The following is a 13,177-nucleotide window of genomic DNA, read 5'->3' as shown; positions in this document are numbered from 1 at the left end:
TCAGCAGTCCCTGGCGGAGCTTCTTGGCAGCATCCTGTCTTTGAACAAGACTTCATCCTGGATCTCCTCTTCTTGTCTATGTACCCCTTAGGGACACCCTATCCCAGGACTACGTGCAAATTTATACAGCCGGCTCTGCTTTCTCCTGACATCTTCATTTGGTCAGCTCATGGGAGCCTCCTAAGAACTTGTAAACAGCCCTTGTGCCCATGCAGATTTGTTCTCTCTTCTTCCCAGGTTCTAGAACATTGCCCTTCCTTTAGCTATCCAAGCAGCATTCAGGGTCCTTTGGCTCTTCTCTGCCACAATGAATGTTTTTGCTTTATTCTACCCTCTCCCCATCATGATGATCTAGAGCCCATCTTCCCCGTGGTGACTGTGTCAGTGGTCCCTACCTGATTTTCCAGCAGACTCATTCATGTCCATTCTCCCTTTCAAGCAGCAATGAATGAAGCCACTTCCTCCATCAGGCATCGATGGCTCCAACTGTCCTTGGCCTATAGCAACTGGCCCCTTGCTTCTCCTAGGTCTCGGAGCTTGTTGCTCACCCCTGAAGTAGTCAGAGTCCTCCATATTGTCCCTTTCTCAGCCAGGCTTGCACAGAAAGAAGAGAGTGAACATCAAGTAGCCCAGGATCAATGGCAATGCCCCCTGGATTTCTATAGGATCTGCTCTTTGCTTTGCACTTTTTCTGTTCCCTCTATCTTTCTACCCCTCCATAAGCCCCAGAGAGGTGTGATGGGTTCCCAAATTCTTGCTCTTACTGAGGCCTGAAGGAAGCAGGCCTGGCCTTCGATGAGCCTGCCAGTAGTTGCTTCCATGTAGGGACAGAGAAGGGCCACTCTAAGTCACTCTAAGTTGAGTCCTGAGACTCAACTGGTGCTGCTGGTACAGGCAGGTGTGTGGGACTAGGGCGTAGGGGAAGTGGATGATACACCCTATATTGGAGGAGGAGAGTCTAACAATGGCCCAGAGGTGAGTGAGATGGCTAGAGTCCAGGCAGCCCTGGGTGACAGAGGGAGACTCCATTCTGAAAATGAGGCTGGGACCAAGGGCCTCAGGAAAGGGTCACTCTCCCAGCCTTTGTCTGAGTGGGAGGAAGGAGGCATTTCTTCCAGTCAGATCAGTGGGGATAGTGGGTAAGAGACATTACATTCCTGGAGTGTTAATGATCTCTGGGCTGGAAGAAGCTGAGCCCCCAAACTAGTTAAAAACAACAAACAGCTTCCAGGAGGAATTTGTGTCTGTTCTGAGAGTCAAGGATTTCCGACCGGATGGGGGCTGTAGCCTATGTGGCTTTTAGCAAAGAAATTCCCTAGAGACCAAAAGCCCCCTGACCTCAAGGTATTACTTAGAGAACAGACACCAGCCCCTCCCTTCCTCCCTCCTCTTTTTCCTCTTTCCTTCCCTCCCTCCAAAGAAAGCTGAACCCCAGGATATGCTGTACCTCCCACATACCTGGGAAGTGTGAAAGAATCTGGGTAAATTCTTCATCTGGTCTCTCTATCCTTCCAACAGGCCACCAAGTGACCCTGTTCTCAGCATTTTGTAAGGACATCAAGGCTCATTTACACAAGGGTCTATATTGGCAAGACTGGGGCTAAACCAGGGTTTGCTTGACCCCAGCTAGGATGCTTTTCTCTATTACCTGCATCCTCCCCATCAAATTCTTCCTGTAGGAGTGGAAGATACTTGGCAGGGAAGGGAGTCCTAGAAAAGAGGCCAGGTCTTCCTCCCCTCTGACCTCTGAGGGGCTGCTGGGAGAAGAGGAGCCAGGGCTATGAGAAGATGGCCACATATTGGCTATGTGCTTGTCTGTGGAGGTGTTGGAAATAACAGGGTTCCAGAGCAGAGGCCATATATGGCAGACATCAGCAAGATCCTTGCCCTTGACTCAGTCCTTTCTCTCTTGGTCACTTCTCAGAGCCATAGACAGTCTTGAAAGGCTACACTTACTCCTTGAGCTTCAGGGATATAAACAGCCAGGATTCACAGAAATCTTATGTAGTCAAGCTTGTTGAGATGAATCCTTTAGCAAATACTCAATTCCCGTCCTGTAAAGAGTTCCTTCTGCAGTTTCAACTCACCCTCTTTGCCCAGCTTTCTGCCCCGACATGGTCTTTGGCCTTTCCTCTTCCCTTACATATGAGCCCCACCTCTATTCCACGCCATCCACAAAATTCTCTGCAACCCTCTATTTGCTTTTTCCATACTCTAGACTACCCACCAAAAATTCACAAAGCCATGCCCTGATGCTTTAAATCCATGTTTATTGCCCACAGTTCATTAGTATTACATAAATCACAGAGAAATTTTTTGAGGTTAAAAAGACACTGTAAAGTCCTGGGTGTGTTGAGACAAGTGTGTTGAAGCCTCATTCATACCCACCCAAGGCTGAAAGACCACCTGGGATCTTCCACCTAGCTCTTCTCCTCCTCAAGACCTCACCCTTCTCCCAGGCCAGAGGCTCTGAACAGAAAACAAGTGAGCTCACAATTAGGAAACAAAAAGGGAACTGTTGGTGATCTTTACCTCTTAGGCTTTTGGCTTTTGCACTTTCAAATTGTTTTCTAGAAACAAGAGAAGAGCATGCCAGAGCCCCAAGGAATGTTTGAAGTGACCAGAAGAGAGTTGGACAGGGATACCAAGGCCGGAGAATCAATTGCAGATGTGCCCTGTATTCTGGCAAAATTGGCCAGCCTTATCCTGACACTGGGTCCAGCTTTATCCTCCTCCCTAAGGACAAACCAATCCTCTCTTACTGTGGCCTCAGAAGAGTTGGGAATAGGGTTTGGCAGGAAGTTCCCCTTTATGGGATTTTCTGAAGCCAGCTCCGGGCTTAGCAGCATGGTCCACTGGTCCTCTTTTACCATCACCTAGAGCTATAGAGATTCTTTCTTTCTTTTTTTCTTTCTTTCTTTCTTTCTTTCTTTCTTTCTTTCTTTCTTTCTTTCTTTCTTTCTTTTTCTCTTTTTCTATTTTTTGCTAGTCCTGGGGCTTAAACTCAGGGCCTGGGCACTGTCCTTGAGCTTTCTCAAGGCTACACTCTACCCTTGAGCCACAGCACCACTTGTGGCTTTTTTCTGTGTATGTGGTATCAAGGAATTGAACCCAGGGCTTCATGCATGCTAGGCAAACACTCTACCACTAGGCCACACACCCAGTCCCCTATAGGGATTCTTTACCACTGTTCCCTCATAGAAGCTTGGGACTAAATTTAGGAGCATGATAGAAATCACGGGGACAAAGCAGATGGGTGACGAGATGCTGAGAAGACAAGGAGGGCAGGGATAAGGCTGGGCGAGGGCAGCCAGTGCAAGTGTGTGTGAGGGGACCTAGAAAGGCCCCATTTCTGCTAGGCTAATGGTAGGGGTAAAGCTGGGGAGAAGTTTTGGTCCCAAGATAAAGTGCACAATAACAAAGTTCTATGATTAAGTAGGGGCAAGGTAAGCTTATGAAGAAGACTCAGACATGCCTAGCCTCCAGACCAGGCCTACAGCCTAGAAGTCACTGGCACATTCACATTGTAGTGGGATTGGCTCAGAAATATCTGTTCCTCCAACCCTGCAGTCTGTCTCCTGTTGTCTCATCTTCCATGCTTGTCTACTTCTTCTCCCCTTGCTGATGAGCAGTAGGAAGACTGTACCGCAAGAGAATGTCCTGCAGAGACACTGCTGGGCACCAGGGAATGGATGAGAGGCATAGGTATCATGACTTCTGCATGGGCATAAGGGGTCAGACCCACCACACTACAGCTACATCTGCTCCAAGACGCTGCTGAGTCACCTGTGTCCATGGTCTTGTGGGCCTGAATTTGCATGTTTACTTCTAGCCCAGATCCCTGGGGAAGGAGGCCTATGGCTGCATGCAATGGGCTTCCATCCTTGTAGGGGTCAGGGAAGGAGCACATCAAAGCTAGTGCTTCTCTTTCCTCTGGGCCTTTCAGATGAAGAGTCACTCTGCTCACACCCACCAGGCCTTGCCTCTCTCTGGGGAGCTCTCTCCTCCTCACTGGCAAGCAAAGGAGATAGACATGGAGACAGAGTCGGTAGAAAGGGGCCCCAGAGCTTTTAGGGGGCAAAAAGCAGGATGTGTGTGCGGCTCCACACTCAGGCCCAGGCCTCCAAACATCCTCTTTCTCCAGGACTATGAAGTGATTGGTAAAGATCAAGGGATCCCAGATTATGGACACATACAGAAGGACAAGGTCCAAGTTTCTGAGGCTAACTGCTGGCACCAGCCTTCCTCTTCCAGCCCAGCATCTACTTTGAGGATATGCCTGGGATGAGTGGCATCTGAGCTGAGCAGGCAAAGGTGAGCTGAAAAGTGGTGCAACTCCTTGATCCAGTCTTCTGCTTCCAGAGGCTCAGTGATGAGAGTAAACTGCAGAGTCTGCAGCCTGCCATTCCTGGGCGGATGCTGCCTCTCAGGTAGGTGTTAGGGATCCAGCTTTGGCACTCATAGGCCTGAGCCTTTTCTACATAGGCAGCTTTGGTGGTTGGAGACTCCCTAGGCAGCAGTCAGTCCAACTCTAGCCTACCCTCAGCCCCAGTGCCTAGCCTTCAGCCTGTACTTGAAAAAAGATCTTCCCTCAGTGGCCAGTGCATACTCATAATTCTTGCCAAACATCATCCCCTCTTGCAGCTTCCTGCCTGAAGCTGGGGTGCTGTTGGGGACCTGGAATCAGTGAACTGCACAAGGGGTAGCCTCAACCGTAGGGTTACTGGGCTTCACTCACAGGATTTTGCAGCTGTAGTGTAGGTGAAAGCTGGCCATATTCAGTGCCCACTACCCATGGAATCTTCCAGAGGCCTTCTAGTATTTCTCAACTTCCTGGGCCAATTCCTGAGGACATTGCATAGCCATTCATTCAGCCATGTGTAGATCATTTCCTCTCCCTTCTTCAGTCCAGCCCAAGGAGTCATCTGTCCTGGTCTCTCTCATTTCCTAAATGGCCATCAAACCAACCCAGTTCCCAGTCCTGCTCTGCTTTCTATCACCTGTTCACCAGCCACTTCTGGTCAGCTGCAACCAAAGCTCAGACTTGATTCTGATAAAAATACAAATTTAAAAAAAAAAGAAGAAAGCAAAGTATAAAAGGATCCTAATGCTACCCCATGGGCATCCTATGGTTTTTCAGTTTCACACAGAATTGTGCTGAGTGGAGTTTGACATCTCCACATAAGGCCCAGAAATGCACTTGATTCTTATAGGAAATATGTCAAAATTCTTTTCCCCTATGTTAAACTATGAATGATTAGTCTCTCTGCTGCTTCCTGGATGGCCCAGGGCTGGTGGGCTCAGCCTGCCCCTCCCTGTAAGTCCAGCCCATGAGACTTGGTCCCTACCCCCAACTCCCTGGCATGGATGATGCTGTGGCCCCAGGCTGGCCGGACACCACTCACAGTCCCTTGTTGTACACCACTGTTCGACTGCTGGTGGCCTGGGCAATCTCAGGCTCTAACTGGGAGGTTTCAATCTGAGGAGAGAGAATAGAAGCAAAGAAAGAGTGGTAAGGGGTAAAAGGAAAGGCTGGAATACAGCTAGGACTACCAAGTATCCACAGTTCTGCCTTTCTTCATGCCCTGTACCTTGGCCAGGGCCCACATAGTGACATATTTTCCTTCTCTACTGCCGGCCACTCTAGGCTTACATATCACTACCAGGTACAGCCTAGCTGCTTTCTTCTCAGTGTGTCTATGGTGGGGGGATATCCTACTCTGACCTCTGAATTCTGGGTGTCCCTCTGAGTCTCCAAGACTCTTGTCCCCACATTTTCAGGGCACCTCTTGGACCTACTCATCACTCAGGACTGTTCCATTCAGACTCCTTAAATCCAAACACCACCCTTTTGCTCTCAGCCCTCATAGTCTGCTCTTCTTGGTTTTAGACTACTGAGATCACAGGTCCCAGGTTCCCCACCTCTGTCTCCATATCTTCTCTCCAACACCCACTCCAAGGACCATAGCTTACTCCCATTCCTCTCTAGCCCCAAGGGTCCTTCCAACCCTGACTGGTCAAAGTGCTACTTTAAGGCCTCCACTTGAACATGGCCACCTAATAGAATGCCTCTGATTTTGGCTGGACCCTCACAACAGTTGGCAGTAACAGCTTCATCCCCATCCAACCCCGTTGTCTGGTTCACTTCTTTCATTCTCCTTAGCAGCCACTTTAATCTTATCTGCTCACCTCTGCAGTTCCACCCTCAGCTCTCTCCACTGGCACCAATGAGCCTTACTACTTCCGAGGAAACCTCGGATGGCATCAAGGGAGACCCTCCCTTCTTCTCACCATCAAACTCACAGCCCACCTGGCTCCACACCTGGATCCACACCTCCTGTCTACATCCCTCAGGAGCTGTCTTGTTTCTTGGAAACTAGAGCCCTACCTGGCTCTGTTTCCCTCCTCCCTCAGTTTCCCCTTAAGATAAGAACCTTCGGTCTGAGGAAAATTCCCTCCTGCTACTCCATGGCTGGCTCTACTGTCTCCTCCCTGGAAGCCATGTTTCTTTTAATTATTTACCCTTGTTGTGTCCACCTCCTCACCTCCCACAGGCTTTCAACTCATAGCAAATCTGGCCTCTTGTCCTACCACTATCAACAAAAATCTCTCTCCTAGATCACTGCCACCCTTCATTTCATGTTCACCAGGCACTTTTCAGGGTCCTTGGGGTTTGGTCTGGCTGGGGCTCCTGGGTGGCTTCCAAGTCTGAATTGCTTCCAGACAGAGTTTTTCTCTGAGACTTAGACCCACAGCCCACTGAGTGAGATACTATGAGTATCTTACAAGTACATAAACTCTACCCTTCTAAAACGGTTCTGGAGTCCTCACTGATCTCAGGAATCGCATCCAGACTCTAGTACCACCCACCCTTGCCCACACTTTGCCACTCTTTCCCAGGGACAAAGGACACATGTACTTTATTTGGGCTTCTTGGACCCACTGGAATATCTACCCTTTCACCCTAAATCTTTGCGCTGTCCCTTCTGCCAGAGGCATCTTCCAACCTCCACTCTTTGGCTTGAAGAGCTTCACCATCAACATCTTTCCTCATCTACCTTCTACGCTGGCCCTGATACCTCTATACTTCTTATATTCAAGTAAAATCATGAGGTTTTGAGGGCTGACTACACATTCACAACCTCCCCCACCAACTTCTTCCTGAGGTAGTGGATTTAGGAATCTTGTTCACTCTTGAGTCCTTCAGGCCTAGCACAGTGCTAGTGTTTGTAAGTGATTGACTTAATGTGAAAAAATAGAAGATAGCAACCACTGTGAGGATAATGTCCTTTGGACACCACAGCAGCCCAGATGCTGATCTTTAGCTCCAGGGAAGGGTTATGGTACACCTTTCATGAACCCCCAGACTGAAGGGGGCTAGGAAGGGTAGTACTTTCTCAGTGAGAAGGTGCCAATCAGACATGTGCCCTGAGCAGGGTCATGGGAGCATCAGGCTTTGCAATTCAGCTCACTTGAACTTGGTCCAGAGACTTGCTGTTTGTCAAGACATAGCAACCCTAGGAAGTAGGCAAAAGGTAGCACCGACTAAGCTGGCTATCAGGGAGCTCAGTCAAGCCCAGGCTGTGCAGGTCAGGGCTAGACAAGAGGGATGTTAGTGAGGACTGGTGGGGATTCTGGAGAGGGAAAAATCCTTCTTCACATGTCCCCTCTTATTCTAACACTCGGGTACTATCCACTTGAGATAGTCCTGTAGACAAGAGGTAGGCCCAGGCCCAGGTCCTATTCCCACCCTTGTCCTCAAATCACTGTCTCATCCCCACCCGTGGTGCCCTTCTACCCCAAGTCCTCTCCACCCTGAGTCCCCTCCAGCCCGCCAGCTCCCCTCGTCCCCATGCTGCCACTGACACAATGCACAGCGCCCACGCTTAAAAATCTAAATGCTTTTGAAAATGTTTAACCTAGTTAGACAAATTAGCAAAAATTTGTGCAAAACAATTTAGGTATTTAAAATATTCAATGTTTTTAAAAAACTGGAAAACTGTTCTTAGCTTTCAGCTGCAAAAACCAACAAAATATAACATCCCAGCAATCTTACCATGAGGTGTAACATAACCCTTCGGGAAAGCTGTTAAACAGCTACCGAGGCATCCTGGGAAATAGCACTTCATTTATTCAAATGCACATATGTCAGGCTTTTGCACCATATGTCATTCCAAGCTATTTACAGTAATAATTAAATCTTAATCAACGTTTAACCTCTGTAAAATGTTTGAAGAATCCTAATCACCCTTCAGACTGCACTAATGAAGGAGAAATATATAAACATAAAAGGAAAATGATGCATAGATATCACACTGGAAAGAACAGTAATTGCAAAATTGTATTTCTTTTAAATATAATCAGTAAATGATGTAAAGTAAGCCAAGGAGTATTTTAAGTTAAGACATCTTGGATGTCAGAGGTGTGAGCAGCTAATTTTGTTCTGCTACCCATAACAGATGTAGCATATTTTATTTTAGTGCCATTATTAGCAACTTCCCATGCCGGCTTTCACTGAAGCACTGAGGCCCACATTAAAATCAGAGAGGCTGCTCACCGCGAGGCGGAAGACTGTGGCCCAGGGCCGAGGCCCACAGTACCTACTCCCCAGAGTGCCGGCGCTGGGGATAGGGTGGGGAGTGGGGGCAGAGACCTAGGCTTCCCCATTCTGGCATGTCAGGCTCCCTGGACCCCAACTGATCTGGGGCAGCAGGTAGGAGAAGAGATGAAGTCAGTAGGGTGAGATGCTCCTGAGCAGGGGATAGGGAATAGAACTGCCATTCTAGACTCCCGCTCATTTTAATTTTAGTCTACCCTCAAGTCTGGAGCTGTTCATGGCCACCAAGCCCATGTACCTGGGCTGGGCATACAGAGATGTACAGGATCAGTTCCTTGCCCTTGAGAAGCTCCACATCTAGGGGAGGAGTCAGACAATGGAAGCAGATGGATTCCAGAGAGACAAGCAAAGTGCCATGGAAACTGGGGAGGGGTTATGACTTACTGATGAAGGAACAAGGAAGGAGGATTGGGATGAAAGAGAATAGGCAAAAGTTGCTGGTGAAGGGAGAAGTATTAGCTGGCTAACATGGTTTGTCTGGTGGTGGGGTAATGTTGGGATATATCAAAAATGTGGCAGGAAATGGAGGTGAGTCTGGGACAGGCAAGACCTTGTGGATTACATGTAGGTGTGAACCTTTCATCTGAGGGCATTGGAAGGACTCTGGTCAGGAGAGGACTGGACTAATTTTAGAAAGTGTGGGGAGGGTGGACTAGGGAGTAAGTGAGGGGGTAGGGAGCCTCAGGGGACCAGCAGTAGGAATCTGACAAGGGTGAGGCCCTGCCTTCTGATGCTACCCGGGGAGGCGAATAGGAGAGTGCGCTGAGAATCCTTCTGAACATGACATCCATGGGAGTTGATGACCAATTCCATGTGGGGGTGAGAGAGGGAGGTGTTGAGAATGACTGTGTGTTGGATGACTCCTAATTCTAGCTCTAGAGCTGGGGTGGCTTGCAATGCCATTCTCAGAGGCAGGAATATGGGAGGGGGACAGGTTGAGGGGTGGGGTTCAAGGGTGGCCATGCTGAGTTGGGGTGCCTCTGGGTTCTCCAAGTGGAGAGGCCTTGGAGGCAGATGGGCCCATGGTTCTCAGCTCTGGGCAGGAGGGAGGCCAGATGTGTGAGTGTAGCCAGCGCCTCCAGAGCAAGGGAGCTTGCCCAGGAGAGCATATGGAGGGGCGGGTGCCAGGGCCTGGGGAACAGGCACATTTGAGGGGTTGGTAAAGGGAACAAACCCATGACAGAGGCCCAAGGGGACCAGCACGAGAAGCAAAATCAGCGACAGGGATGTCCAGATGCCAATCTGCCACAGATACAGGATGAACAGTGTTCCTGACAAAGGTTTTGCTCTTGGCAGCTGGGCTATGATAACCTAGAGTCCAGATTTCTCTGACACTGGGCATTGCCTCTTGCTTCCATCCTGGGTTAACTCATCTGTGAGGATCCTTCTAACTCTCTGACCATGGCCAATGGTCTGTCATCCTCAGGTCCTAAGTATAAGGGACTTTTAAGTGTCCTGTCCTGAGCAGTGGGCTCAGCTGAGGAAAGCTGGGGCAGGGGCTCCTTTGCTATTTCCCCCTTCTCACAAATAATCAAGTGTTCCTTTGGAGATCATCTGTGGGGGTGGGGTGGGGTGGGGATGGGAGCAGTGTCCTCCAAGGGAATCATATGTGGGCCCTGCCTGGCAGTGGCCTTTATTCGTGGAGTGGTGGGTGTGGTGAGTATGATTGGGCACTGAGGCTCCTCTAGCTGCCTTACGCAGCCTCAGGTCCCCAGCTACAGTAACTAAGGGCAGGTGCTAAGTGCTGTTCTGAGAAGGATTGAGAGAGAAGGAGCAAGAATAAGCTTTACTTCTATGCTAGACATGGTACAGTGACCATAGCAGCCAACAGGTGGAGTTGAAAGGGATGAAGGGAAGTGTCATGGCTCAAAGAGGAGTGAAGACAGCAAGGAGGCACCAGCAGGACCAGCCTCCCGAAGGCCAGTGCCTCCTGGGTGTTGGGTTGAGAAGGCAGAGACTTGATTGTGACTACAACATAGCTGTAAAGGGTCTGCTCTGGAGAGAAGAGGAGAGAGGAGGAGCAGCCTTCAGAAGGGGTGGAATCACCACCGGCTACAGCTGGGGCAGACAGAACTCTGTGTCTCATCATCAGGTGGGCTCCTCCTGAGAGCCAGTCTGATGGAGGAGGTGTCTGGGAGAGCCAGTCTTAGAGAGCTGAGCTCCTGAAACCATGGAGGAAGTTGAAGGTATTGCCCAGTACTGTCGGATGACTCCTTCAGACCCCAAACTGAAATAAGTAGTGTGCACTGCCCGCCTCAGGCAGAACTGTACCCTGACCCCAGACAGCCCTGCACAGTTGGGGCTCTTCTAGCCTCCCTGTTTCAGAGCTCCTTCATCCCGCAACCCAGCCCAGACCCTGTGTACCCTCCCAGGAGACACCTCTAGGTGCCAACCACTGGGTCCAGGTCCAGTGTCTTCTCTAAATGCCTCAAGATCCAGCTAACTCCAGGACCCCAAGAACAGCTCCACACCTTCCTTTGTGGCCTGGGAAGGGTTAACCTTGAGTTATCCACCGCTGTTGCCAGGCTCATTAGGGGTGGGGGCCAGAGTCAGGAATGCAATTGGGGCCACCTCTGCCTTCCAGCCTGGGAGCATACACACCTGCAGCCAGAGCCAGTGGATAGTTTACATATTTGAACCTGGAGCTAAGGTACAGAGAGACATAAACAGGAAACTGGATCCTCCAGCCGTGCCCCATTCTCAGGGGCTTTTACCTACTACAAAGCCCTCATCCTCCTGCCTTTCTGCTTATGGCTTTTCTGCCTCATTTTCAAAGAGAAGGGCTGGGGGTGGGGTGGGGCATTCAGCCTGACCCTGTAACATCGCTTGAGGCCACTTCCTGAGCCTGGCAAAGGGGCTGAGCCTGTGGAGTTTGGCAGGTGGTATAGCACCTACACAGGGGTTCAAAGCCCAAACGAGCACCTGGCTGACCCTAGGTGCTTAAGGCCTCTGCCAGGCATGGACCTGGCTTGTCCAATGGGCAGCCACATCATCCCTTCCTCATCGGGTCTCAGCAGGCCTCTCATCCTGTCCTCTACACATCCAGGTCCATCTTTGGGGATACTCTGTGCTGAGCATCTTTGAAGGACTGAGGTATTTGGTTGGGACTTAAGAATAGCTAAAGCTGACACTGGATCGCTGGACCCTTGGACCTTTGGGCCAGACCTCTGATACTTGTTCTGGTCTCCCACTGCTTTCTCAATAAAGATCAGATATGATATCACATGCCTATAATGCCAGAGGCAGAGGCATGTGATTTCAAGGCCAGCAGCTGGCTACATACTGAACCAACCACTGTCTCAAAAAGCAAAACAACAACAAAATGAGACTCCTTGGCTGGATACTCGAGACTTTCTGAGTCTTCCTCCAGGTTCCTTATTTGATAGTGGCTTTGTATTTCCTGCATATTTGAAACAAATTCAGGTTATATACCATTTCTTTAATGCTGTCTTCTTGAAGCCTTACCTGACTATCCCAGACTATACCAACTGCTCCTCCTCTCCCCACCATACCCCATCAGTTGTTTTCATCTTCATCCAATCCCTAGTGGGAGAAAGAGATGAATACAGAACCCCCATCCCACCCCACTGGGAGCTACTCAAAAACACTCAGCATCCTTGTGCTTGTACAGATGATCCCCAATAAGTGCAGACTCAAACAGTACTGGAGAGCCCGAAGCTCAAGACTCCTGCCGTCTATGTTTCCATTTGTCTTGTGTTTTGTGGATCTACTACATGCTCAGAGACCCCTCCCCATTTTGGAGCTTTGTACTGTTCCCGGGAGCCCTCTGGTGGGCCAAACTTAGAATCATTCTCTCAGCCTCAGTTTCCCCACATGTACAGTGGGGAAATTTTTCCACCTGCTGGGGCTAGAAATGAGTGGGAGAGCCCTTTGGAAGCCTAGAAACCCATCTGATACTCCATAGAGAAGGCAGGACTCATCAGGAACACAACAGTAAGGCCCCACCCTGCTCACCCTTAGCCTCCTCACTCAGCAAATGACTAGAGCTCTTGCTATGGACCAGGTATGCTCAAAATGGCTGTTTTCGCTGTTCATTGCAGGGCAAGCTTTGCCCTTCTCCCTGTCCTGAATTCGATGAGGTATTCTAGAAGATCCTAGAGGGGAATGCTCAGAAGGACAGGCTGAAAGGTGGCCTTCCTAAGGCCTGTCATTGGGAGTGTGTGCACACTGGCACGTGTGCACATGTGTGGGCCTGTGTGCATGCTTGGGTTTGGGATGGGGGTGTGGGGAACAGGCAACATGACAGGTGGCGTTGGCATTCCTGGGCTCCAAGCTGCGGCTTTGCCATCCCTATTCGTCTCTCCTGGGGGGTCCTGTGAGCAAACTCCAAGAAAGCAGCGGGCGGGGAATGCAGCAGATTTCTGACTGCAAAAATAGCCTGCTTCAGAGTTCAGTAGAGACTGATTAAACCAGTAAATGAGAAAAACCCCAAACAAACATCTCCAAGCAAAGTAGGAGATGGGTTTAAGTGTTGGGAGGGGAGAGGCCCCTGCTCTGGGGATGGCAAAAGCCACCCCCAGACACGGGAGAGATTCAGCC

The 13,177-nt window shown here is 49.8% G+C and overlaps 1 protein-coding gene across 2 annotated transcripts in view; it reads right to left on the bottom strand.

Moving 5' to 3' along the window:
* Positions 1 to 3,912: 3,912 nt before the first annotated feature.
* Positions 3,913 to 13,177, bottom strand: part of Sfxn5 (sideroflexin 5) — a 112,407-nt gene continuing 103,142 nt past the window's right edge. For both annotated transcript variants that reach the window (XM_090336702.1, XM_090336703.1), the window contains one exon: positions 3,913 to 5,479. In XM_090336702.1, the coding sequence (XP_090192828.1) occupies positions 5,402 to 5,479 (78 nt within the window). In that variant the 3' untranslated portion in view covers positions 3,913 to 5,401. The remainder of the gene's footprint in view (positions 5,480 to 13,177) is intronic.

This window comes from Megascapheus bottae, chromosome 7, assembly GCF_031878675.1.
Source record: "Megascapheus bottae isolate mThoBot1 chromosome 7, mThoBot2.hap1, whole genome shotgun sequence".
Taxonomy (NCBI): Eukaryota; Metazoa; Chordata; class Mammalia; order Rodentia; family Geomyidae; genus Megascapheus; species Megascapheus bottae.
The sequence above is the reverse complement of the archived record's forward strand: the minus strand, read 5'-3'. Positions and strand labels throughout refer to the sequence as shown.